Source organism: Netta rufina (genome assembly GCF_964035555.1).
Source record: "Netta rufina genome assembly, chromosome: 1".
NCBI classification, from domain to species: Eukaryota; Metazoa; Chordata; class Aves; order Anseriformes; family Anatidae; genus Netta; species Netta rufina.
Window position 1 is genome coordinate 151,726,081 of NC_140123.1, and position 26,604 is coordinate 151,752,684.

Below are 26,604 nucleotides of genomic sequence, written 5' to 3' on the forward strand. Positions count from 1 at the left end.
CCTTGTGACCAGGCCCAAATCACACCTCACACTCCATAAATCACTCAAAGACGTGCAAGAAACAGTTGCTGCGAAAGGGCTCCCTGGTGTCCTCAGCTGTCCCTGTGCCACCTCCCGGTGTCCGACGGGGTGGCAGCTTGGAAAAACAAATCACCCCTTCCAGCTCCCGCGCACACCCACGTAGACCTCACCCACGCAGCCCTGCCTCTGGCTTTTCCTGTTGTCCTTGCAGCAAGCCCAGAGCCAAGCTCAGGTGCACGAGGAAGATCACCTCATGATCCCCGGGATCCACCTCACTGCCCCTGGCATGCCCCGAGCCCATCCCAGGGCGAAGATCCATCACCCTCGCCCTGTTTTCTCCCTCCGGAGCGCGGGGGAATGGGCTCACTGCTATTTCTGTCGGGGGCAGACAGGTGGGAGTGTGGTTTGGTGGCTGCCAAGCTGACTTGATTTGACGTGACGGTGGCCAACAGGTGAAAATTCGGAGTGTCGCTTGTGGCCAGCGTGCCTCCTCCCCACCTCCTCCCCGCTGAGGCAAAGACTTGTCCCAGAGGGTATCTGTGGCTTTTCTTCAACAGCCGAATAACAAGAAAAACAGGGGGAGAGGAGGGAAATCTTTCCGTGCCCACATTAATATTCCCATACTTGTTACAGATTATACCAGTAGCACCTTAAATATTTCTGCGAGGTTTTCTTTTGAGGAGAAACTTGAAGAAACACCTGTCGGGTGCATGTACAGATCCCGCATTTTGCGCTGGCAAAGACCACTTTATGCAAAACTGAACTGACAGCATCATAAAGAATTCTTTGAAATATGTTTCCCTTTTCCTGAACTCTTTCCTAACGTTGCTGTTCTTAAAAATCATGCTCGTTCCTGCCCACCAGATGGCTGTCGTCCCCCGCCCGCTCTCATCCCGAGCTCTGCAAACCGCAGAGGAAACCCTCCGGCTTTGCAGTGACCTGCTCAGCAGGCTGTGCACACAGCAAACCAAACAAACCCAAATTTTGCTGTATTCTAGGTATTACACTGCAGCCCTTCTCCTGGCAGGGACACACACGGTGGCAGCCCCAAGCAGGCACAGGGATGCTTGCACCGCGCTGAAGCATCCCTCAATAACCACTCTGGGAAGGGGATCCTGGCCTGCAGGGGCCTTTGGCGTGACCCAGGGTGGTTGTTTCTGTGTAAGCTGAAGGGAGGAAGGCATAACTTCCTTGCTCGGGGTCAGATCTGCCCCGTATCACTGAAAGTTAGGCACGTCCTAAAAGTTCGTGAGAACGGCCGTGATGTTAGGGGCTGTGCAGCTCTTGGCATAGCAGCGTCACATTCCTAGCGGCACAAAACCACAGGCTTCTCTTTCATCTCGTACGGACCTCCAAATAGTACACGAAATTTATTTTTAAAGAACAGCGAATGAATAAGTCTCCTGATTTCCCACAACGTCACTGCACAACGGAGCAGAAGTTCTCCGTGCTGGTACGCTGGGAAGGCTGTTCACCATCCCAGAGGACTTTCACGTTGCTCTGCCATGCCAAAACTTCCTCAAAGCCTATTTGGGATAAAAAGATTCCCCCTTCCCTCCAAAATGAGAATAAGGCCACTTCCATTTCTCTTCAGAATAGGACAGAAGATGATAGTTCAGTTGGAAGGGACGTACAAAGACCATCAAGTCCAACAGCCTGGCCTCTTCAGCTAACCAAAAGCTAAAGCAGGGCATTAGGAAAGACACAAAGAGGGAAGAAGGATGGAAAAATGTGCAAAAATAGAGGGGAAAAAAAGAGGTTCCCCAACACTCGGGGGCAAGGCAGTGGTCACAAAGAGGTGTGTGGCAGTGAAACCTGAGTGAGGGAGAAGGGATTTAGGAACATGGATTTTCAGTCAAAAAACTTCCTTTTTCTCTCTGCCATCATCCTTGCAAAACCTTGTGTGTGCAGGAACCGCAGCTGACTCAGCCTGTGGCAGCACTGGGCTCGCTTCCCTCTCCCGGCGGGGTTGGGAGAAGTCACAGAGCTGGGAACGGGGAGAGGAGCAGGATCTGGCCCTATGGGTAAGGGAAGTTTTCGGCGGTGTGGGTTCCAGCAGTGTTTCAGCATCCCTCCCTACTCCAGCTGCCTGCTGCAGAGATGCTTCAGCCTGCAGCAGCGAGGCTGGGTCCAGCCCCAGGAGCAGAGGTTCTTGTGGGGATGAGAAACTCCCTGAACCAACAAAAAGCCACACGTGCCAGTCTCCAGGTGCTTGATTTTGGGCTGTTGTCTGCCAAAAATCATTGCTGAGGCACAAGGTGGATTTGATGGAGGGGTGAGGCGAGGATAGGGATTTCCTGCAGCTCCCACAAGGACACTTTGTGCAATCGCTCTGCCCATCAGCTGCACCAGGGGAGCCCACCCCAGGCTGAGCACCTCTGGTCCCTCTCAGCTCCACCAGACCACATCTGGCAGCTCGGCCCTTTAATTTGAATCCCACACCACACTCACGTCGCCCGGGTGTTGCTGTTAATTATTATTTAGCTCAAGAGCCACGGCCATAGTCCTGAGGGCTCGCCATGCCAGACACAAGGGCAAGGATGCTCTCTGCCCCTGGTGACTGGAAAGGCCTTGGGAAATTCCCACTTCTCCCAAAACTGGGATATTCTCACTCCTTTGTACTCGTGCTCCCTAAGCACCGCAGTGCACAGGGCTCCCTGAAGCTGAACCCGCCCTGCCCCTAAATAAAGAGCTTTGAAGGAAACTGGGACAAATTTCTGCTCGGTGCCTTCCCTGCTCCGTAATTACAGGCATATGCACCAGCTGCCTTCCCGCCTGGGCAACCCACCTGGGGCTCATTCCTTCCCATTAGCATCCAGCCTCCTGCTCCTAAACCAAAGCTCTCGCAAACAGCAGCTCAGGCTGGTAAGCAGCCTTGCCTGCCTGCCCTGCGGTGATTTTTTGGTACAGAATGAAGAAAAAAGGGGGGAGGAAGTGAAGACACAGGCTGTGCCTCAGCCAGCCTCTACAATAAGCTCCTTCCCACCCCAAGTATTTTCTAAAAAAAAACACCAGCAAAGGTGAATTTCCCCCGTAAGTGGCTGCAGCATCCCCGATGTCCTGGGTCAGCCTCCAAACCCCCGGGCAGCCAAAGCGGGGGCCCCACAAACGCTGACTCGCTCTTTCCCCCATATGGGCGTTCTGCTGAGTCAGGGTCACACCAGGCCACTCTATCGCTGAGTAATGCTTTCGGGCAGCGGTGGGGGGGGGGGGTTCTTTTTGCTGAGTCACGGTGCAGCGGGGCCACGTGAGGCCGGATATCGGGGGGGCGGCTTCAGGCCGACGTGCTGAGGTTGCAGCTGCTGTTCTTGGCCCCGCGCCCTTTCCTCGGGATGCCTGGAGAAATCTCCAGAAAGAAAACCCCCGGCTGGCCGCGGCAGAGGATGTGCAGCTCCCGTACCCCGGGGGAAGGGGGATGGAAGCCCAGGGGGGCAAGGGGAGCTCCCTCTGTCTTTGTAGGACTCGGTTCCTGGTTCACCTCCTCCCCTCCCCTGAGAAAGGCATGCGAGCTGCAGTGCAAAGTCCTGCTCGGTGCCTACGTGTGGTTTTTCAACCCCAGCTCCTCGCTGCTTGTCCCATCCCAAGCAGGGCGTGCTTTGCTTTCTGCAGGGCTGTAGCACGGCCACGATGGAGGCAGCTCGGTATCTATGTGCCGTGGCACTCGCGTTTCCATGCACCTAAAAAAAGTAGGTATTGTAATCTGTGCTTCCCGTTTCCACCCAGCTGGTTCGTTTATGCCTGAGAAATGCACGTGCACATCCTTCTCCCTCCACCTCTGTCCCTGGGGTGTCGGTGCAGAACTGCACTGTCCGTCTGCAGGACCCTCCCGAAGGCACCCCACCCCATGGGGATTTTCAGTGCCTTGGGGTCACAACCTCCGTGTTTCCACCTGTATCTCTGATCTCGGCTCGGATTGTTCTGTGCTGACGGCAGCGAGCACAATCAGTTCTGCCAGGGCTGGGCAGCCTCCCTCTAGTAAACACCAAGCAACCCACAGCACGTCCCATACCCTCCGGCAGCGACTCCCCCCGTCGGGAAGCCATTTTAAGCGGATATTGCAACTTCATGTTTTTTTTTTGTTTGTTTTTTTCTTTTTTTTGTGTGTGTTCCTTTCCTCTTTGCACAGCAAGTTCTGGGTGCTGAGTCAGCCTCCCCTTCCTTGTCAGGCACTGCAGATTTCTGCTGTATCACGGTCTCAGGTTGCCCATGCCCCCCCCCTCGCCAGCCGAGCCTGGCTGTCACCAGCCGGCCCCTCCTCGTCCCCCTGGGGACCAGGGGCCAGGGGCAAGCAGGGCTCAGGACTTCCCACGCAGGGCTGGGAGACCTCTGCTCTCTGCGACTGATAGCGCAAGCAAAGTTTCTGCCTGCAAAATCCACAAGGAAAATCTCCCCACCTCCCTGCCCCTGAAGAAAACACCGATTCCTCAATGACTCCTTGTTGTTAACTCCTCATCTAACTGATCTCCTGACTGAAATATTTTCTCAGGGGCTGGGACAGGCAGACAGAGGCTTTAAAGCCCAGCAGGAGCTGTTACACATACCTGCCTCGGGCTACCCGATTCATCTTTGCCACAAACCTCCAGGGCAATCTCAGCGGTGCCCAGGCACATCACGGCGGGCAGCCCCAGCACCACCCACCCGCTGCTTGCTGGCAGGGTAAGAGATGATGGATGGGACTTTTGGCAGCCGTGGGGGACACCACAGGTCAGGCATTGCCATAAGGTCCAAGCAAAATGCACTAGTGCCCTGGGTAAGGACTGGCTTCTGCTTCCCAGTGGCTCACTGTACCCCGAGTGGGCTGCTCCAGGGGCTGGTTTGCTTATTTTCACGAAAAGCACACGTCTTTTTCCCCATCCATCGTTCGTCAGCATCCATTTCTGAGGTTTTCTTCTAGGAAGAGCAAACCTCTGCCAGCACACGGGCATACACAGTGCCCTTATGTTTCCCTACGCTGCACAGCAACAGCAGAGGGGAAGCAATACAAGTCCGCGCTGCTGAGCATTGGATGAGGCCAGAAAAGCCCCAGGCAAGTGGCTGCAAATTGATGACAGCCCACTTTCAGTTCTCCTTCCATCCTGCTGCAGGGCCTCTGGGCCTTTCCGGAGAGCGGGGCCCAGTTTCACAGCCCCTTTATCCCGAATAACCCCGATACCAAATAACCCCTGCTTCTGGGGCGCAGCTTGCTACCCTGCACCTCTGGAAAAGCTCACAGCAGAGGGGAGCTGCAGGATGGACCTTGTCTCCTGTGACCAGCCCAGGAGAAGGTGAAGCCCCCAGATTCAGGAGATGCACTTGGGGCAACTCAGAGCAAAAAGCTGAGGCTGTCCTGGGACAGCGTGGTGGTGAACCAGGACTTCTTCTTGGCAAGAAGTGCCCTACCTGGAATGGCAGTGACATGGCTGGGTACCCTCTCTCATCCCCTCAGTGTCTCACATCCACATCTACATCAGCTCTGGAAGATGGGGAAGGAGGAGGACTTCTTGGATGCATCCCCAAAGTGCTTCTAAGCACACCACTTTGGGAGAGCAGGCAGGGAACAAAAGCACTCCCCTAAATGCAACTGGAAAGCCCTTGGGGAGGAACGGGACACACTACCAGAGCTGCAGGACAGAGGTGTAAAGAGGAATAGGGCTTGGGGGTGTGTTGTTTGTTTTTATTTCTTCCCCATATCATTTCTTATTCATAAAATGAATATTATGATTCGTTTTCGCATATTTTCTTCTTCCCTCCAGCAGAACTGCAGGCTCAATCTGTGCTCCAGCTCAGGAGCTGTTTTGTGTCAAAACAGGACTCACTGAAAACCGCACATGAGCTTCTAGAAAGTGATGTCAGTGGAAAAAATCTCATTTTGGGGCCAGTCCAGTGACAAAAAAAGCATCAACATCTTCAGGCAACGCTGGCCATGTTGCCCTGTGCTCCCTGCTCTGCCAGCGGACATCTGGGGCTTTATCACACTTCTTTCAAAGCTTTGGACATCCCGATACATTTATTTTATAGGAAAATAAGCAGGCCAGCAGCAAAGTCATGTGAGAGGGCCTGGGAATAGGAGAGGAGCTGCCAGTTTTTGCTAGAATGCTCTGCTGCTTTAACGAGAGGAGCCCTACAGGAAAAGCCTGGCTGAGTCAGGGTGGAAGCGCTGAGTAATCCTTCCTGAGCGTGCACCAGATGTCTTCCCCGGTCCCAAAACAGGCGTTGGGGCACGTTTCCTCCGGGACAGCTCTCTAGCCCCCCAATAACGAGCCCAGCTGGAGTGTAGGTGCAGGGACAAGGCAGCACGTGAGGTGCACGGCTTGGCTGGCAGCGCCCGCTGCTGCAGCGCCAGCTTTGAGTGCCCCACTCTTTTGGCTTGAAGGCAAAATTTGTGTTTTCCCAAAGCACAGCTGCACAGAATCTTCCATCCCGGCTAGCTGTGCTTCCAGCAGAGCTGCAGATGGAAAAGAAGGGCCCCACTTCATCTGCTGGCCGCCTCGTCGACCACCGAACCAGACAAAACAGCAGAGCCGCCAGCTGCTGGCAGCAGCGCCTTGACCAACTCTCTTTTGCTAAATCAGAAATGATTTGCCTTTGCAAATCTCTGCACGCTTCCTCAGAGTTTACCCCAAGTCTCACAGCAGCTATTTCCAGCCATCTGGGTGTGGAGGAGACGGAGCATTAACCTCCTGAAACGCCCTGCACACGGCTGCGGTACCAGCGGGGGCCACTTGCCACACAATCAGGGTATTTTTGCCATCCTACCAGAGCACAGAAAGGATTTCTCCACGCATCGGTGCAGGCACACCTGTACTGGCTGTGTGCAAGGAGACAAGGTGAATTCAGCAGGGTCTGGTGCTGTGCAAGTGTATTTGTGGCACTTGCAGACCTAGCAAGGGGTCTTTGCAGAGGGATGAGGAGCAAGGGGGCTTTGCAAGGGGAGCTTGCAGAGCTCCTCATCCCATGGCCAGCAAGCTCTGTGTTCCCTGAGAGGCTCTACGATGCTCGCTGCCAGGGGAAATAAAACATTTGCAATCGAGTCTTGCTAGAGCAGATTAGGACGGATGTTGTGCGAGCTCCAGAGGCAGGACACAGCTGGGACACAGCTGGGTGTAGGGAGAGGCAGCTCCCCACCCTACCACGGGCATCACCCCCATAAACCCACCCTTCCTTGCCCAACCCCGCTGCCCCAACCCCAGGAGCCCCCCGGGGAAGGAGAAGTGGCCGGGCATCCTCTCGTTTGTGCTGAGCTGTCACGAAGCATGGGGTGACTTCCTCCTGCCTTCCGAGGCTGGCCTCCTTCGGGGGGGTAGAGGCAGGGCAGGGCGACAGCCACGCTGGGAAGGGAAGTGCAGCCGCGTGTTGCAAGAAGTTTGTGCTCACACTGAGGTCAGCCGTTCGGCTGCTCACGTGGCTCGTCGCTATAAAGCTGGATGCGGGAGCTGGGCTGCCCAGCTCAGACGCTTCGCTGTCCTGGGAGGAGAAGGGAAGGAGGAGCACAAGCAGGAAAAACAACAAACAGAAAAGCGACGTGGAGAAACATGGAAACTTCCCAGAAACACGGCTCTGAAAGGTGAGAGCGGGGCAAGGGAGAAAGGGTACATTTTAGTCGAAAAAGTAGTGCATTGCTCCTTCTGCTTTTAGGCACGCTGTTCCTGTTTGCTCTGCAGGGAGCAGCTTGCTCCTCCTCTCCCCTCTGGATGGAGTCTGTCAGTGTTCCCCGCTTGGGACAGCAACTGGGATGCTGGTACCCCAGGCTCTGGGGATCTCTCTGCTCCTTTTCCTGCCGTCCCAGTCCCCCTGCTTTTCCTAGACAGCTGGAGGGGAGCCACAGCTCTGATGCCAGTCCCGCTGCTTTTCCCCAGCATGTCTCAGGACCTGTCGGAGCTCCTGAAGGAAGCCACCAAGGAGGTGCACGAGCAGGCAGAGAACACACCCTTCATGAAGAACTTCCAGAAGGGGCAGGTGTCCCTCCAAGAGTTTAAGGTATGATATTAACGTCAGAGCAGCATGGCTTGGGTGCAGGATTTCCTCACCAGGAAGCAGGCTGGTGGATGGGGCAGGATGTGTGGGGACTAAAGGAGGGAGGACGGGGGCAGCATCAGCATCTCCTGTGCAAAACAAACCACAGCACCCTCCTATCCTACCAGCCCCTCCTGAAGGATGTTAAGGCATGGCTATGCCTTTCGGGATGGGCAGCCAAGTTGAAGCAGGAGAAAAAAAAAAAGACAGTAAGATTGAAGGGATTAACCTAACTGCATTTACCTGCCTTCATAAATGCCTGCATGTTAATTAGCGGCAAAGGCAGTTAATGGATACGTAAAAATGCGCAGATACGTGAGTGGCTGAAGTGTCACGAGTGGAGCAGGCTAAATTTAGAGCACACTGAGCAGTTACAGCTAGAAATAATGGTGGGATAGTGATAAAGTGAGGCTGTGAGATCACGTCTGGCACCAAACCTTGCAGTGGTTTAGCTGTCACTTGGGTTATAGCAGGCTGAGATCAGGAACGATTGCTCAAAGGCAGACTGAACTTGGGCAAGCGGTATCTGCTGCTAGCAGGTAGGAGCCTGTTGCTTTTCTTGATATATTAAGAGTTATTTGCAGTTACTAGTCTGTGCCTAACCTGGCTATAGGGGATGCCTGGGATCTGAGCTACATAACAAAGCCATGAGCAAAACCAAGGCAAACACCTGGGCTAGAAATTCCCAGCAGGCCAGAGGAACTGACGCATGGGTTTGCAAATAACAGCCAGTAATATGACCTGTGGCTTAATTACTTTGTTGTTCAATCGCTCCTTGATAAATAAATCCACAAGAATAGGCAAAAGACTACTTATTCCTGACAGGTTGTATTCATGATACTTAGTGAAGCATGAATTCAATCGCAGGTGCTGGCTTCCTGCTGTTAGGAACGGGGCATTTGTTAGGCAGTGAATTTGAGACAGGCTGGCATTAACAAAAAAAAAAAAAAAAAAAAGCCAGAAATAGGCCTCTAAGATTCAGGAGCACAGCTCGGTTTCCCAGAAACTGTTTACACACTGTCAGGGGGAGTGAGAGGTGACTTTGGGCTTTAAAAAGTAATGATGATTTTCCAAATCCATGTTTCCCACTGACCCACTGGCTGCCACCAAAAACAACGGGTCAGGTTAAATTTTCTTAATTTGTTAGGCAATGTTCCTGTATGTGGTTTCTTTTCCAGTAAGCTGGAAAATGGGTTATCATTTAAAAACCTCTTTTTTTTTTTTTTTTCTGTTTACCCACCTGGCAAACCCACGCATCAGCCCTGATGCACGACTCCCTAGAATCTGAATATCTGTTTCCCCAACCAAGTCACTGCCTGTGTGTATATCAAAGTCCTGTTTGCTGACACAGTGGCGTAAAGTTGAAAAGGCACCTCCTGTCCTGCAGAACCGATAGCTTTGTGGGAGAGTAAGCTGCTTTCTCTCCTGACATCGGTGTAATCCCTCTTCAGACCTGACTCACCTGTACTATGATACCTGTGTGTTTTACCCCTTGCTGTCAATACGGGATTTCAGTGTAAGCAAGAGGTGTTGTAGGTGTAAATATGAATACAGCTTCTGCAAACAGAATCCCCGGGGAAGGGAAGAACACAGCTAGATTGTCTTACGCCACATGGAAAAGTTGGCAGACAGAAGAAAATATCGCGTAAGCTGGGAAAAAACAACAATAACAATGGTTTCAAAACAGAGGGATGAGCACATAGCCTCTCAGTGATCCTTCACAAAGGCGTTTTTCAGAGGCGGGCTGTGCCTCCAGCCCCCTTTTAGCTTGTGTCCTCAGGGTAACCAAGAGGCAATGCCATTTCCAAGACCAAAAGAGAGAGCTGGGGTGCCTCCACTCCTGGGCTGGTGGGCTGCCAGCTGAACAAATAGGTTGCAAAATTAGCAGGGTGGGTCGTCATCTCACAGGGCCCCACAAAAGAAAGCCACATCTTGAAGCATTCAGGCTGTAACAATGCATCAAGCAATGTACCCTTGGGAATAATCTCCATATTGTCTGGGGGAATGAAGAGAATAGACCATTGAGTGATTTCGTAAGGCTCTAGTTTCCATTGTATCAAGCTGCAAGGACTTTAACTTGAAGGTGAAAGCAGCAGCTTTTAAGGGCAGGTAAGACCAGTACCTGCTGGAAATGGCTTAGGCCTTACCCAATGCTGCCTAAAGAAGGGGAAGGGCTAGACTGGTGTCTCACTGTCCCTTGCAACTCTGTTTGCCACATAGGAAACCTGCACCATAACAGATGTGCGTGATTAATACTGGGTGTGCACATGAGTAACCTTTTTCTTGGTGGGATTTGTCCCAAAACCCTGAAGAGGACAGACAGATGCACCTGTACCTCATCCCCTTTCTTCTGTTTCAGCTCGTTACAGCATCCTTGTACTTCATCTATTCTGCTCTGGAGGAAGAGATTGAACGTAACAAGGATAACCCAGTTTATGCCCCTGTTTATTTTCCGGCGGAGCTGCACCGGAAAGCTGCCCTGGAGGAAGACTTGAAGTACTTCTACGGCAGAAACTGGAGGGAAGAGATCCCATGTCCTGAGGCTACTCAGAAATATGTTGAAAGGCTCCACTATGTAGGCAGGAACCACCCAGAGCTCCTGGTGGCCCATGCCTACACTCGCTATCTGGGAGACCTGTCTGGGGGGCAGGTGTTGAAGAAAATCGCCCAAAAGGCTCTCCAGCTGCCCAGCACTGGGGAGGGGCTGGCTTTCTTCACCTTCGACGGAGTCTCCAACGCCACCAAGTTCAAACAGCTCTATCGGTCCCGCATGAATGCCCTTGAGATGGACCTTGCTACTAAGAAAAGAGTCTTGGAGGAGGCCAAGAAAGCATTCCTGTTAAATATACAGGTGAGTAACAACCAGCCAGCCCTGTCTGCCCACACCCTCTCTCAAATAAGATAACAGCTTCAGGGGAATGGCAAAGCCGGTATTTCTGCTGTGGAGCCTAAAGGAAGTTGTGGGTTATGGCAACCTAGTCGGAGTTGGATGGCTATGCTTGTCCAGACTGGGAGCCTAGCAAGCAACTGGTCGCTGAGGGGCTCTTCTCCCTCCTCTGGGGTTTCAGGCTCTTCCATGTGCCATTATTCAGATATGAATGTGTGCTTATACCAGGAGTAGAGATCACCACCTTTCTGTCATTCCTCTTTAGTGCAGCTTGATAGGTCTGTGGATTTTGACCAGCTGCACTGTACACCTTGCTTTCCTTCCCACCAGAACATGGACGGTAACCTTCACCTGAGCTGGAAGCTTCAGGGGAAACCTGTAAAGTGAACAGGCAGACCCCACAGGCAGACTGTTCTGGGCAAAAAGTGGCAAAAAGAGACTTGGGTTGGAAGCTTGTAGGTTCCTTTGGTTCCTAAAGTGCCTGGGGCAGGGGCAAGGGGGGCAGTGAAAGCCAAAGAGCAGAGACCACATAATGAGACACTGTTCCTTCTTCTCAGGTGTTTGAGGCGCTGCAGGAGCTGGTGTCGAAGAGCCAGGAGAACGGTCACCTTGTGCAGCCAAAGGCAGATCTTCGTGCTAGGAGCGTTAACAAATCACATGAGCACGGTAAGACATTTCTAAAGGCTGTTGTTTAGCATTGCCCCTTGTAGTTTTGCCATCCTCCCTTCCTCTGCTGTTGTTTGTAAAAGTCACTGAGAAATATGTGTGATATCCTTGCCCCGTCTCTTCACCAGCAATCAGTACTTAGTGCAAAGGCAGGCATTGATATGGGCAAAACTTCTTCTAGACGTGACAGAGCATGAATTACATACATGGGCTCTCCAGAAATAGTGTCAGTGAGAGAGCTGTACAAGAAGACACTCCACTCTCATTCTCTTAAGTTTTAGTAACTCATTAGCCACATGAGTTTCAACCACAACGAAACCCGGCCTTAAGGTCACAGAAACAAAGAGTACAATTTGGGGCCCAGCATATCAACTGCGATGCTGAAGGAGGGTTCTTCCACACACTCAGCCTTGCCAAATGGCCCGTCCTTTCGGACAAAATCTTTTTCTGATCGCTTTCCTGCCTTTCAGTTTATTATGCCCTCAACTGTTTATTCAAAACAGTTCCTGAAAGTGCAAGGGGTTTATAATGAGCATGGTTCTGCATGGTAAATAGTAACCAGCTCAGACCTGGTGAAAACAGGCTGCCACTCAGTTTTGCAAAAAAAAAAAAAAAAAAGCTCCATCTACTGGCAAGTGCTGATCATGAACTGGGTATAGCCCGAGCAACCGAGGCAATCCCTTTTTATGCAGTCAGATTTGCCGACTGAAGTAGGAGCAGGCTCAGATGTTTACAGAAGAGACTGGTTTCCCTGATAATGTGTGCTTCCCATAAGAAAGCCCTTATGACCTACCCATTCTGGAACCAAAAGGGAGATTTTTTCAGTGCATACTGGATTGAAGCAGTTTTCCCATGGCAAAGAATGAAAAGCATCCTGGTCTTGCACATCACCAGGCAATGAACCTTAGAGCAAGTTCTCTGAGAAGGGCAGTAAAAGGTCCCTGTGAATCTTTGCTGCTCCTTTTCCAATTGACCCACAGAGATAAGATTTTCAAAAGCGCTTGGTGTTGGATGAGGAATCCCATTCTGAGGTTGTACTGGGACAATTATTTGTCTGGTGTGCTAAGGACTACCTGTTTAAGGCCATAAAATGCCTAACAAATGGGAAACAGGAGACAAAATGCCTTTTAAAATTCGGTCTAAATTTTTTATTTGGCTGTCTTCTGCACACATCAGGGGTCTGAAGGAGTCCCTTGAGGAGCCGGGCAGAGCATTTACAAGTTAGAGAGGAGGCAAGGGAAGAAAGAGGCCAGTATCCAAGCACAATCAGAGGGATTGTGAGCCTTGTGATACCCAAGTCTAGTCATTTGCTTCCCTGGCTCACCTGCCCTGAGAGAGCAGAAACTGCTGCGGCTGTTTCCCCCAGCCTCACAGGGCTCTGAGCCCTCTCCTCCTCCCCTTGATGGCTCCAGCAGGGTCTGCCCCAGCACACCAGCATCAACTTGCCTGAGCCCATCCTCATCCATGTTATTTTCCCTGCTTGCTCTAGGTCCAGCGCCTGGGAAAGAAAGTGAGAGGACAAGCAGGAGTCAGACAGACCTGGTGGGCACCTCTCCCCTCGTGCGGTGGATCCTTGCGCTCGGCTTCATAGTCACGACAGTCGCCGTGGGCTTGTTTGCTATGTGAACAAGCAGGACTTTCACCTTCTCTTCGTGCCTTCCCTCACCCTGAACTAATCCATCTTCCCCAGTCCCTTGAGAGAAATTCCCCTCGACTGGGTACTGTGATCTTGGCTCTGCCACTAATATTTGGAGACCTTTCTCCACAGAAAGCAGAGAGTGCTGCACGGGGGTTCAGGCAAAGTCTTTCCTGTGCTTGGTGTGAGCTCTCCTTGGAGACTATATCACCAGAACCAAGGGCAGGAAAGGTCTAAAAACAATGGCCAAGAACTGTGGTTGCTTTACAGCATATCTGCAAAAATCCTACAGGATCGGGATCAGAAATGTAGCTTTGACACCTGTCTTGCCTCAGAAATAAGCAGTTCCCCGGAGCTCTGTTTGCTCAATATTTCATACTGCTACATAATACTGTGATCACTGTTTCTGCGGAGCCACGCAGCTCCCGTGGGTTACAGACTGTTTTATATGACACTATCACGTCTTTGTTAAATCTTTTTCCAATCATTTTTTTCCTTTTTTTTTTTTTTTTTTTTTTAAACAGATTCTGCTTGTTGAAGATACAGTGTTGTTCTTTTGTCTGATTATATAATTTATATACAGAATAAAATTCGACGTAAAGTCTTTGAGCCTGATGTTTCGTATTGTTAAAGCCTTGCCTGGGAAGAAAGGAGGTGTCTTTCCTTCCTCCCCGTTTTATGTCTTTTGGAGCTGCTGCCTCCACAGACGTGGCAACAGAGGAAGGTGGAAGTTATCAGAGCCAGCCTCTGTTCCCACTCAGTTCTAACAATAACCTGTCGTACAAGCTGGGGCAGGTTTCTTCAGCTCCTACACGCTGGCCTCCATTTCTAGAAATGGAACAAAATTCTGCAGTTGTACAAAGCATCTTTAAGGGGTGGCCACTGGATGTCAGAGCTGGCTGCGGTCCTATTAAGAGAAAAATGTGATGAGACCTTCAGCTGGTCCCAAAAAGGACAGCTCTCCCTGGCTGTGGCCAGCTGAGGGCTTCATTAACTAGACTGCGCTTGTGAGAACTTCCCCATGAATCAGAAACGCACTCGGAAATCAAATGCATGCTAGGCTTTGACTGTACCTGACAGCTAAATGGGGAACAAGCATGCAACAGCATGCCCTCACCTAGGTGAAGTCACACCAGCCCAAATCACTCCCAGAATCTGGCACACGTGAGGTGATGCTAAAGACAGTCCAGCTAGGTGGCACTGCTGGAGCAGCCTATGCACAGCCCTTTTCGCTTCCCTTTTGTCATATGAGGTCTGAAGACTTGGGTTGGTGGCCACCTGCTGTCCTGCCTGCTTAGGAGGGTCTTCAACTTCAAGAGTCACTGCTGGAGGGGCTGTTTTTCAGACCCAGCATGGCCATAACCTCTCAGCTTAGTCCTTTCCTCTGCTCCGGCAGTGACTTTAATCCCAAGAGCAGAACCGTGACAGGGAGCAGGAACCAGAGGGCAGGTCCTGCTGAGGAGCACCAGCGGGACAGGGACTGATGCTGTCCTCACCCACCCCATATCCTTCCAAAATCCCCATTACTACTTCTCCCCGTGGACCCCGTTTGCCAACTTCTGGTAAGAAAACAAACGGGTAATTCTTAAAACAGGTAGCCGAACATTTGAAAAGCGAGAACACAAGACACAACAGATACTCAAACATAGCCATTTATTGAAATTCATGCAGAGTTCCACCTATCCAGTGCTCCAAAGTATCCCACATACATCACTGTGGTCCTACCAGCCCTAAGGAAGCCTTTGGAGGCTGCAGCTTTGTCCCTCTTTATTGCTAAACCTCCACCCCTGCTGCCCACCCCCCCCCCCCCACCGCCGCCATTACACGCCCCCTTCCCGAGATGGTTTCACCCGTCCCCCCCCAGCGGGGCCAATGGTCCCGCCCGTCCGCCATTTCGCCTTTCCCCCTCTCCTCTCCCCCAGCCTCTCGCGCCAAAACCTCGCCCGGCACCCGCGGCCAATCGCTTCCCGCCGAGGGCGGGGCGGGAGGGCGCCTCGGGCCAATAGGCGGCGGCGCGCCGCGGGCGGGCCAATCGGGAGGCCGGGGGCGTGTTCCCGCCAGCTCTCCGCGGCGCGCGCTTTTTTTTTTTTTTGCCGCGAAACAGCCGTGGCGCGGCGGTACCGCGGGGCGCGGGGTTTTCGGGGCCGGTGGGCGCCATGTCGGGCTTCGACGAGCCCGGCATCTACTACAGCGACAGCTTCGGCGGCGAGCCGGCGGCCGACGAGGGGCAGGTGCGGAAATCCCAGCTGCAGCGGCGCTTCAAGGAGTTCCTGCGGCAGTACCGCGTGGGCACGGACCGGACGGGCTTCACCTTCAAATACAGGTGCTGGCGGCACCCCTGGCGCTCCCCTATAATTATTATTATTCCGTATATGTATGCTTTTTATAAAAATATATGGCTTTTTTAATGAATCAGCTGTATCTCACAGTGTCACTGCAAGTGCTGCTGTCACTGCTTTACTCCCACGTTTTAAAGCCTTTAGGGTGAAAGGTTTCCCCAAATCCCTGTAGGCTTCCCTTAATTCTCCCCCTATTTTCCCCATCTCCCCTCCGAGCGGAAGCCGCCCAGCAGAGCCTGCCTGCTCTGCACCCAAGGTCCTTGTGGGTTCCTCCTGGTGCTTCCTGCCCCGCAAACCTTCCCCCCTTGCTGCCTCGCAGGGATGAGCTCAAACGGCACTACAACCTGGGCCAGTACTGGGTGGAGGTGGAGATGGAGGACCTGGCCAGCTTCGATGAAGATCTCGCTGACTACCTGTACAAGCAGCCTGCAGAGCACCTGCAGCTGGTAAGGGTGGAGGGGCTGGGTGGCTTGGTGCACTGACATCCTCATGCCGTGACACCCTTCTAATAGCTGAGCTGTTCCGTTCCTAGCTGGAAGAAGCAGCAAAAGAGGTTGCAGATGAGGTCACCCGTCCTCGTCCTTCAGGGGAGGAAGCCCTCCAGGACATCCAGGTCATGCTCAGATCCGATGCCAACGCAGCCAGCATCCGCAGCCTGAAGGTGAGGTGGTCCGCTGCTGCCTGGGTGGCAGGGCTCACCCCTGTGTGATTGCAGGGGAAGCCTTTGATGCTTAATTGCGTAATTCAGGATGTGGGTTGCACGCTAACTTACAAGCCAAGGATACTTCTGCAGCTTAAATCTGGCTGCAAGGGACTGTTATCCCCGGTTCCTGCTATGGGGACATCATTGCTGTTAGTGATGCTCTGCATATAGTGAGTGTCCTTTCCTCTCCTGGTTTAAAACAAACACAATTTAAGTCATGCACCCACATCCTACTACTATACAGCAAGATATGCTGTCAAGAAGCACAGGCTATTTTATTCTGGTACTACAGTCCCATAAACGTGGGGAGTGTATCCAAGAAAAAAATGTTTCCTTGACATCTTGACTTGCCTATCCATCTTCCAAGTATTTTTCTCACCTCCCGTTCACCTTTTCCCTTACAGTCCGACCAGATGTCCCACCTTGTGAAGATCCCCGGGATCGTAATTGCAGCAACCCCCGTGCGAGCCAAAGCCACCAAAATAGCCATCCAGTGCCGCAGCTGCCGGAACACCATCAACAATATCGCCGTGCGCCCAGGCCTCGAGGGGTATTCTCTCCCTAGGAAATGCAACACGTAAGGACTGACCTGGGGCTGTGTGTGGCAGGGTGGTGGGGGAAAAGTCAGGAGGAAAGGACCCCAGGAGGTCTTTAGTCCAGCCTCCTGCTCAAAGTGGGGCCAGCTCTGAGACCAGAGTGGTTTCTCAGGGCTTGCTGTTGCAGCACAACTGGTCTCCAAGCACAACTTCCTAATTGATCATATTCCTATAAAATCACCCAGTGGTTCTCTGCAAAAAAAAAAAAAAAAAAAAAAGAAAAAAAAAAGAGGTTCAATAAATCCCTCAGTAGGTTGTTCCAAAGTATCTTGTGAGGGCTTCCACATGCAGTAATGCAGAGGGTGCCTCTGCCCTCTCACATGTGTGTAAATCTCACTTCAGCACACTGCTAAAGCTGCATCTCTTCCTCCAGCTCCTTTTGCACAGGGTTTTGCTCCTGTTTTGCAGAAGACAAGATCCTTTATATACCTGTATTTCCTGTGCATCCAGCATCCCTGTTGCTACAGACACAGAAGCTTGCTTTCGGCTTTCCTTCTTGACCTCTCCCTCACCCTTTTCACTCTCACACTTTCATCTCTTCCATTAACAAACAATATGAACGAAAACCCTTTCTGCTTGTCAGGCTCCTGTGCTGGCTTCTGCTTATCACAGGCTTACTGAAGCAGCTTTGGTGGCTGTTGGGAGGTCCCCCTTCCAGATTTCATAGTGGCTTTGTCTTTGCTCTCCGCTGAGGCTGGCTGTGCTAAAATCTCCTGTGACGGGGATTGTTTGTTATCACTCCCTAAGCCATCTGCTGCCTAACTTCACTTTCCCCCATTGCCCTTTGTACCTAAAGGTTCATTCCTGCCTCGAGTTGCCCCATATTACTGCTTTAAGCTCCTGTCCTGGCTTCCTGAGTAAGTTTTTTATCTTACTCAAACTCCTTGCTTCCACGTTCCCCCTCCCTGGTGGGCTTTTCATCACATTCTGTAAGGATGCTCCGCCACTAACTTCCAAATCCTGCTTTACAGCTTCTGATGCCTGCATGAACCGCGAGCATTAGGCTGCTGCTGTGCTGCAGCTCTCACGCTAGCTGAGCCTGACGGATTGTGCCTTTGAACTCGTGCCTGCCAGTATTTATTTCCTTTGCCTTATCTCTGACACAGCCTGAGTGGTCTTTGGGATAGACATCACTCCTGGCTCTCCGTCCTTGGCTGCACAAGTTGGTCAGCACAGCTCTGGTGCAGCGGGACTGACGCTCATCAGGGTTTTCCTCCTTTGTCTCATCCAAAAAACCCTGCTGCTGCCTGCCTGGAGTCAGGCAGTGACTGCAGCGTGCTGAGGAGCCAGCAGGATGCAGAGGTGCTCCTCGTCCCTGGGAGTCTGTAGCCTCACAAGGTAGCTACGCCGAGCCGGCGTCTCGAGAGACTCAGGGGTTGACAGCAGCCTTGTCACGCTGCTAATTGCTTTCTCACCAGGAACCACTTAACGTTTGCCTCGTATGCGAGGTTATAAAGAAATATGTCCTGTCAAGTCATTGAGTCTATGCTGTTATCTCCTGCGTAATTAGTGAATTAGCTCCCTCCTTGCTTGTAGCTAGCAGGGGAGAGGGAGGTGGCTGGGAGAGTATGCGGGGGAAGTATCGCCTTGTCTGTGGCTTGTTGTGGTGCTCTGACCTCAGTGCCTGCTTTTGGCAGCAGCTGAAGGTGAGACAGAGGGTTTGGTGAGCCTTTCCTATGGTGACAGTGTCTTTCTGACCTGGCAGAGGTGGGCTGCTCTCGGCTGTGACTGCTGTCCCTTCTACAAGTGCCAGCCCCCAGCTTACTCTCCTGATCGATCTCTCCACACAGAGAACAGGCTGGCCGCCCGAAGTGCCCGCTGGACCCTTATTTCATCATGCCAGATAAGTGCAAGTGCGTGGACTTCCAGGTCCTGAAGCTGCAGGAGTCCCCCGACGCCGTGCCACACGGAGAGATGCCCCGGCACCTGCAGCTGTACTGCGACAGGTAACAGCAGGGGCTCTGTGAGGGCTGTGGCCGTGCTGGTGATGCTCTCGGGGTGATTTTTTGGTGGCATTGCTCTCTGCTCGTTTGCTTCCTCCCGTGGCTGGCATTTCTCAGCCAGGCTGGACCACGTGTGGTGTAACCCCAGCCTCAGATGGGAGCCTCACCAAGCAGGGTCAAGAGCTGTAGACTGGCTCATCCTTCCCTTGGCGTTTCTCAATTTAGTCCTGACTTCTCTTTTGGCAGCACACATTGCTGAGTGCTGGGCCTCCAGATTCTTCTGGGTTTGGAAAGAGAGGGGCTGATGGTTGTTGGTCACCCAACATCTTTTGTTGGTTGTTGCTCACCACCATCTTTTGCTTTCACCTTTCTTCTCTTAGGTACCTGTGTGACAAAGTTGTCCCAGGGAACAGAGTCACTATCATGGGCATTTACTCCATCAAGAAGTCTGCCCAGAGCAAGAACAAGGGTCGGGACAACGTCGGCGTGGGCATCCGAAGCGCTTACATCCGCGTGGTGGGCATCCAGGTGGACACAGAGGGCTCAGGTGAGGGCTGCTTTTGGCACCTGTCTGGTCTTTGGGGATAGCCTGGTGTTGGGAGAACCCCCTTCCTGAACAGGGCAGTCCCTCAGCGAGATGTGTATGAAATCACAGCCTGGGTTCTTCTCTTTTGCTTACGCAGTGAAAGGTTCAGCCCTGTCCAGGAGGTCTGGCTTACCCTGGGTGCTGTAAACTCAAGTGTCCTATGTGACTTTGTTTCAGAGATATTAAATGAGGAGGCTTCAGCCTGAGTCCTCCAGGGTATTTAAGTACTTCCATCTTATTGATCTCAGTGGGAATTCACTAAGCCATCCCTGAGGATCTGGGCTGAAGTCAATGGTTAAAATTGAGCTATGCATTTACAACGTGCTCCTGACTCTAATTTCTCCCTTTGGTTCCTCTGAGCTGCTTTGCCCAATATCCTTGCTTTTCTTCTTTCTTTCTCCTTCCTTCACCCAGCCTGGAAGCACAGAGCACACCTTGCTGGGATAGCAAATGCTTGTTCCTTCCACCCGTCAGACCTGGTGGCATTTGGTGTGATACAAGAAGGACTTTTGGTCGCGGTGGATGGGGTGAGGGGAATAGCATCCCTTTCTTTACAGCATCCATCTGTTCACTGTCGTTCTGTCCTTCCCCACGTAGGACACAGTTTTGCTGGCTCGGTGACCCCTCAGGAAGAGGAGGAGCTCCGTTGCCTCGCTGCCATGCCCAACATCTATGAGACGATAGCCAAGAGCATCGCACCCTCCATCTACGGCAGCGCCGACATCAAGAAGGCCATTGCCTGCCTCTTGTTTGGTGGCTCTCGCAAGAGGTGGGGAGAAAAAAACCATTCAGGGCACAGAGCCCTGGCACAGTCCTCAGGCGGTGCCACCAGCATCTCACGACTTGTCGCAGTGTGTTGGCACTGAAATAAAGGCTCACCATGTCTCCTCTGTCTCTTTGCACCCTGCTGCTCTAGGCTCCCGGATGGGCTGACCCGCCGAGGAGACATCAACTTGTTGATGCTGGGTGACCCTGGCACGGCCAAATCCCAGCTGCTGAAGTTCGTAGAGAAGTGTTCGCCCATTGGGGTAGGTGATTTGAGGTCTCTGCTTATGGTGCAGCTCATTTTTTCCTACTCCTCCCTGCGTAGCACTGCAGACCATGGTCCCAGCAGATACCTGTCAGTGCATCCCCAGCTAGAGAAGCTGGTGGAGGTGCAAACTGCAGCTTCTGGTGCTAGCAGAAGGTGGGGTACAGGACAGGAGGCAAGGGAGGGAAGGGGAAACAGGTAATGCCTTTCATTACGATGTGAGCCAGGCCCTTTGCAGTATCCAAAGACGTGACCAATGCTGCTGTTTGGTTTTGAGCCTTGATCAGCAGAGAGGCTGGCTGGCCAGGACAAATGAAGCCGCCTGCATCTCAGGCACGGAGCTCCAGCCTGAGCCCAGGCATGAAATTATATTTTCAGCTGTGTTTTCTTGTAACCTCCATTAAAGTCAGCCTCTGACTGCGTTGTTTCCTCGGGGGGGAAAACAAAGCTAATGCGGCAGCCCACCAAACAATGAATCACGCTGTGCTCTGTGCTTAATACCTGTGTTTGTGTGTCTACAAGCCCTTGGGTACATCACAACTGCTTCGTCTGAGGCTTGGGACTGCACAGTAATCCTGTTCTGCGTGCTTTCGGCATGTGCTGAGGGGTTTTCCCCCAGGGCTTTGCCCTTCCTCCAGCACCTCTGGCCGTGGTGCGGAGCTGTGGGTGGCCATGGGCTCCCGGGTCGTGCAGTGGCTGATGTGCTGTCCCCTTCCTCGTCCCACACACCCAGGTATATACCTCAGGGAAAGGCAGCAGCGCTGCTGGCCTGACAGCCTCGGTCATCCGCGACCCATCCTCAAGGAGTTTCTTCATGGAGGGGGGAGCCATGGTGCTGGCAGACGGCGGAGTGGTGTGCATTGATGAGTTTGACAAGGTAACGTGGGGTGCGTGGGGCCCAGCGCTCAGCTGAAGGCCACCGGAGGTAACTGACAGCGGCTCTTATTTTATTTTCTCTTCCCACCTTGTTTTCCACCTGGGGTGAAAAGATGCGGGAGGATGACCGCGTGGCCATCCACGAAGCCATGGAGCAGCAGACCATCTCCATTGCCAAGGTGAGAAGCCTTCTACAGAAATTGCCTGGCATCCTGGTGCCAGACCTTCTCTTAAATTGGGGTTTCAATTCTTTTCCACTGTCCAACTTCTTTTCTTGCAGCTTCCCTCCCTCCTCTTCCCTCTGGCTCACTCCTGAGCTGTGCACTCACTTGTAGAACAGCCACCGCAACTTGTCCTTGCTGGTCATGCTTTCTTGCCCCTCCTAACCTGTAAAGCCACAAAGAGGTGTTCAGCTGCATATATCCATCCACCCCATCCATTAGATCTTCTTCTGCCTTCCCTTTGTGAGACCCTTGGCACTGTTCCTCAGCGCCCAGGAGCACTTAACCTCAGTTTCTGGCTCCACTTGCAAGCTTGAGGGTAGTCTTGTATGTCTACCCTTGATGTGAGGTTTTAACTGAAGTTATTCAGTGCTCGAGTCTCAGCAGAAGCCAGTCTTCCTCCAGATGGATGCGTGGGTCCATCCCTGTGCAGCTCCTGTGGTCACCCTCTCCAATGTCGGAATCATTGCAGAGCAATTGGGTGCTGCTTAAAAGGGCTTTATCTAAATGCTTGAGGATGAGTCCTTGCAAACTGCTCTGGAGCTCTTCCTATGAGTTAATAGCCTCCTAGCCCTGCTGTTTTGTGGGCGTGACCTTGACCCTGTCCATTTCTCTTTCCCTGCAGGCAGGCATCACAACCACACTGAACTCCCGTTGCTCGGTGCTTGCAGCTGCCAACTCCGTCTTTGGGCGTTGGGATGAGACCAAAGGCGAGGAGAACATTGACTTTATGCCTACCATCCTGTCCCGATTTGACATGATCTTCATTGTCAAGGATGAGCACAACGAGGAGCGAGACGTGGTGGGTTGGGGCGTGCTGGATCTTGCGGTGTCATCAGTGTAATGGGAGCAGCAGCAGGGCAAATACCTGGGAACTTAAATAGCTGTAGTGTGGGGCTGAGAACCTGGGGAAGAAGCAAAGCAAGGTCTCTTGCCTTGCTGGCATGGAAGAAGGCAGCCTTCAGCCTGGTGTCTCTCTAGCACCAGAACCAGGCATAGCTGTTGGGCTGGGTTATGGGGATGCTTTATTCAGTGCCAGCAAAGCTTGGTCCCCCTTGGTCCTCTGAAGCACTGTTACCTCCTGCCAAGCCCCCACCTTATGGGGACAGAGCTTCTGAGCAGCCGTGTCACTGGGCTGCTGCCCTGGCCCTGTGTTGAGCCAAGCCAAGCTGCCCCCCTGTTTTTTGGGAGGGTGCCATGCCGTGGTCAGGTCAGAGGGAGGATTTCTGCTATCTGACCGTCCCCCGCTCTCCTAGACGTTGGCCAAGCACGTGATGTCCTTACACGTGAGCGCCTTGACGCAGACCCAGGCCGTGGAGGGCGAGATCGAACTGAACAAGCTGAAGAAACTCATCTCCTTCTGCCGCACGTGAGTGCCTGGGTCACACCGTGCTGCTCAAGCCGTGCCTCGCAGCGGGGCAGCCGAGCTCCTGGCTCTGGGCACACGAGGGACACCCTGCCAGGGGCACCTTCCTGGCAGTGCCACGTTCCCTGTCCCTTCCTGCAGGAAATGTGGCCCCCGGCTGTCAGCAGCAGCGGCGGAGAAGCTGAAGAACCGCTACATCCTGATGCGGAGCGGCAGCCGCCAGCACGAGCAGGAGAGCGACCGCCGCTCCAGCATCCCCATCACCGTCCGGTGAGCACCCTGGGGCCTGGCTATACCCGGGGCTGCCATCATCCACCCAAACCTGTGGGGTTGGGATCGAGTCCTTGTGTCACTTGGGATAACGGTAGGGGGTTAGTGGGGTGCTTGGGAGAGCCCCTTGTGAATGGGGCAGCACTGGGTGTGCCTTGAGGGGTGGGTGGTGGTGGGAAGGAGACCCCCTGGAGCCCCAGTAGAAAGCAAGGAGCATCCCCCTCATCTTGCAGGCAGCTGGAGGCCATCGTGCGCATTGCAGAGTCCCTCAGCAAGATGAAGCTGCAGCCCTTTGCCACCGAGGCAGACGTTGAGGAGGCCCTGAGGCTCTTCCAGGTGTCCACGCTTGATGCGGCCATGTCGGGCAGCTTGTCAGGTGAGGATGGGTGATGCTGCATTTATTTACAGTTTCCCTAAAGATCTCTGAGACGTGCATGTGTGGTAGGAGATATGGGAGACGGGCACTCTTGACTTAGAGACTGATGTCTGGGTGGCACAGAGCTCACACAACCTCTCCCCCCAGGGGCGGAAGGCTTCACGACGCAGGAGGACCAAGAGATGCTGTCCCGCATCGAAAAGCAGCTCAAGCGCCGCTTCGCCATCGGCTCGCAGGTGTCAGAGCACAGCATCGTCCAGGACTTCATGCGGCAGGTGGGATGGGGTTGGACCATGAAACCAGGCTCCCCAAGCTGCTGCCCTGGGGAAAACAACAGCCTGGCGTTAGCCGTTGTGGCAGCTCCCTGCTGGGCTGTGGTGGGCTTTTTCCTGCCAGTTTCTCTCACCCTGCTCTCTCCTTCTCCAGAAATACCCTGAACACGCCATCTACAAGGTGCTGCAGCTGATGATGAGGCGGGGGGAAATCCAGCACCGCATGCAGCGCAAGGTCCTCTACCGCATCAAGTGACCTGACCCCAAGTCCCACCAGCAGCAGGGAAGAGATGGTGGTGGCTGCCTGGCAGGAGCCCTGGTGCCTGGAAGATTTTCCTTGGGGATCCAAACAGCCTCGGGCCCCTTTAACCAGTGTTTGGGGCAGCCAGGCTTCCCCTTGGATGCTTCACTGTTCTGTCATTTCAGTGTTTCTTTAATCTCTAAGAGCTTTTAGTTTGTATAAAAATAAAACCTGGTCTTGGTACCCTTGCTTTGTTGCCTGGAGGGAGAGAGAAAATAAATGTATCCTCCCTGTGTGGGAGGTGTGGGATGGGGGTTGAGGGTTTATGAGCTGCTCTTTTGAGCTTCGAAGCTGCAGTTCACTCATCCCTCCTTCCTCTCTAAGTGTTTCAGGAGGCAAAATGCATTATTCTGCATAGCTCGTTAGACTGGAGAGGGGAAAAAAAAAATCCAACACAGGCTTCCTTAGTGGAATAAGTGTTCAGAACCAGCAGAGGGAACTCGAGCCTTGAGGATGCTGGGCTGCACCCTCCAGGGCCTCAACAGCATCCTTGTGTTTTTTGGTGTCTGTGTTGGGAGAGGCACATCGTGTGCTTGGGATGGGGCCAGAGCTGGCTGGGGTGTTGGGGTGTCCACCGGAGCAACAGTCTTCCGCTCTCTATCTGCTGTTTTTTTTCAGACTTCTGACTCCTGCAGAGGATGGGATGGGAGCGGAGAGGAGGGTGTCCTAAAGGCTCCATGCAGTGATGGGTCCCAGGCTGTCCCAATTCCTCGCTGTAGGGCCATGGGGTGTGCAATGCTCCCAGCCACCTTTGTTTTACCTTACTTTGCATCTAAGCACAGCTCATGTGGAAGAAATCCTGAGCTTCAGTCCCTCAGGGAGGAAGAACTGGGAGTAACAGGGCTGTAAACTCCCCTGGAGCCCAACATCCCCCAAATTGACAATGTCCAGTTGAAAGCATTCTGCCTCCCTCACAAGCTCTCATGACCCTGTTCAAGCACTGTGTCCCCTCAAATAGCCAACACAGCCCCAAAACAACATAGTATTATGGTTATTTTCCAGCCACATGCTGTATGTAGCCCACACAGCACTGTAGCAGGTGTGTCCTACACATCCTGCAGCCCCTGCCACCCCTCCCCAGTACCACCACCACTTCTTTGGTAGTGGCAGGTGTGGAGGTTGATCATATATAAATCTTTTTTGTTGTTTCTTTTTGGTTGTTTTCATGACATGATACGGAGCGGGAGAGTATTTCTGTGACGGGGATCAGAATGATTGATCTCTTCGTGCTACGAAATGTGTTGATTATATGGTACGAGGTTATGTAAGTGTACATACAGCTCGAAACAACGCTATTTAGCAATTAATGTATGCAGCTCCATCACAAGAAGCGGAGCTGGGCTACGCACAACTTTGACATTATCTTCAAACTCAGGGTTGCTGATTAGTAAAGGCTTGTTTTGAATTCACGCTGCAGATGGAAATTTGGGGGGGGGAATACCAGTTCTCATTTAGCTAGAGTGGTAATTCATGGGAGTATCTACCCTCATAAAGGTTCAGTGGTCCCCCTGGTGAAGAAGACCAGACCTTTCCTCAGCTTCTAGCTACTTGATAAGGACAGGTCATGCTCCTGGTGAAGGTGATTCTTCTCAGCCATCACTGATGTTCTGGTGCTCTGAGACTTGGGACAAAGTCATCGGGTGTCCTTGGATGCCCAAAACCCCTGTTCTTCACTCCAAGGCCAACAGAACAAGTGAAACCAGACAAACTTAGCCACCTCATGTCTCAGCAGTGCAGTGTTCCTTTACCTAGCCTACAGAGCTGACTTTGTCCCCTTTGTCCTCCTCTTTGGGCCAGAGGAGCTGTGCCCTAACAGCATTTGTTTCCTCTCCGCTGACTGTGAGAGGAGGCCAGGCCAACCAGCTCGGGTGGGTGTTTCTGCATCATAGGCACCAAACAGGAGGTGTGTAGATCCTCCCTCTCCTTTGCTGCAATGCGGTATCGGAGGAGAAGGGCTTTGTTGAAGGCTTGCTTTGGGCTCCTGGCTCTGGGGCAGCTTCGCTAGGCTCAATTCCCTGTTGTCCTGCACTAAGCTAACCAGAACATTTCTGGGGAAATGTCGGTGGAGCTCCACTACCGCAAAATCCAGCACAGCTGAGTCATCACATCTGCACCACTCAGATCTGCTCCATCTCCGCGTGAGATGAGAGCTGTTGCAATGCAGCCACATAACCTCTGAGCGTGTTGTGAGTGTCACTTCCTCCACAAAATAAAACAAAACCCAACTGCAGAGCCCTAGGGGCCATTGCTCAGGGATGCGAGATAAACAGTGGCAAGCACAATATGCTGATATGGGCAACGTGAGAAGCAACCTGACCTGGTCTACCAGGCACTGACCTCAGACAAGCAAAGACCCCATGGAAAGGCACGGACGTGTTGTAGCTTGGGGTGCCTGCAATGTGGTCTGCTGGGGAGCGTATCGTGCTGAGTTTCCATCCCTTTTGGAGGTCTGAGTAAGTCTGTGATCCCCTAATGCTGGTCTGGGTTCCCTCAAAATCCCAAACCATTCATCGTCCCACAGCC

The 26,604-nt window shown here is 52.7% G+C and overlaps 2 protein-coding genes across 2 annotated transcripts; both read left to right on the forward strand.

Moving 5' to 3' along the window:
* Positions 1 to 7,450: 7,450 nt before the first annotated feature.
* Positions 7,451 to 13,806, forward strand: HMOX1 (heme oxygenase 1). Its single transcript, XM_084306516.1, has 5 exons — positions 7,451 to 7,564; positions 7,857 to 7,977; positions 10,373 to 10,864; positions 11,458 to 11,566; positions 13,056 to 13,806. The coding sequence occupies exons 1-5, from the start codon at positions 7,533 to 7,535 to the stop codon at positions 13,190 to 13,192; spliced, it is 891 nt and encodes a 296-aa protein (XP_084162642.1). The 5' UTR covers positions 7,451 to 7,532; the 3' UTR covers positions 13,193 to 13,806.
* Positions 13,807 to 15,318: 1,512 nt separating this feature from the next.
* On the forward strand, positions 15,319 to 24,264 carry MCM5 (minichromosome maintenance complex component 5). Its single transcript, XM_084281526.1, has 16 exons — positions 15,319 to 15,525; positions 15,861 to 15,987; positions 16,074 to 16,202; positions 16,649 to 16,821; positions 18,631 to 18,786; positions 19,164 to 19,330; positions 19,967 to 20,138; positions 20,286 to 20,397; positions 21,133 to 21,276; positions 21,389 to 21,454; positions 22,122 to 22,298; positions 22,753 to 22,865; positions 23,004 to 23,132; positions 23,366 to 23,508; positions 23,656 to 23,783; positions 23,935 to 24,264. The coding sequence occupies exons 1-16, from the start codon at positions 15,359 to 15,361 to the stop codon at positions 24,034 to 24,036; spliced, it is 2,205 nt and encodes a 734-aa protein (XP_084137652.1). The 5' UTR covers positions 15,319 to 15,358; the 3' UTR covers positions 24,037 to 24,264.
* The last annotated feature ends 2,340 nt before the right edge of the window (positions 24,265 to 26,604 follow it).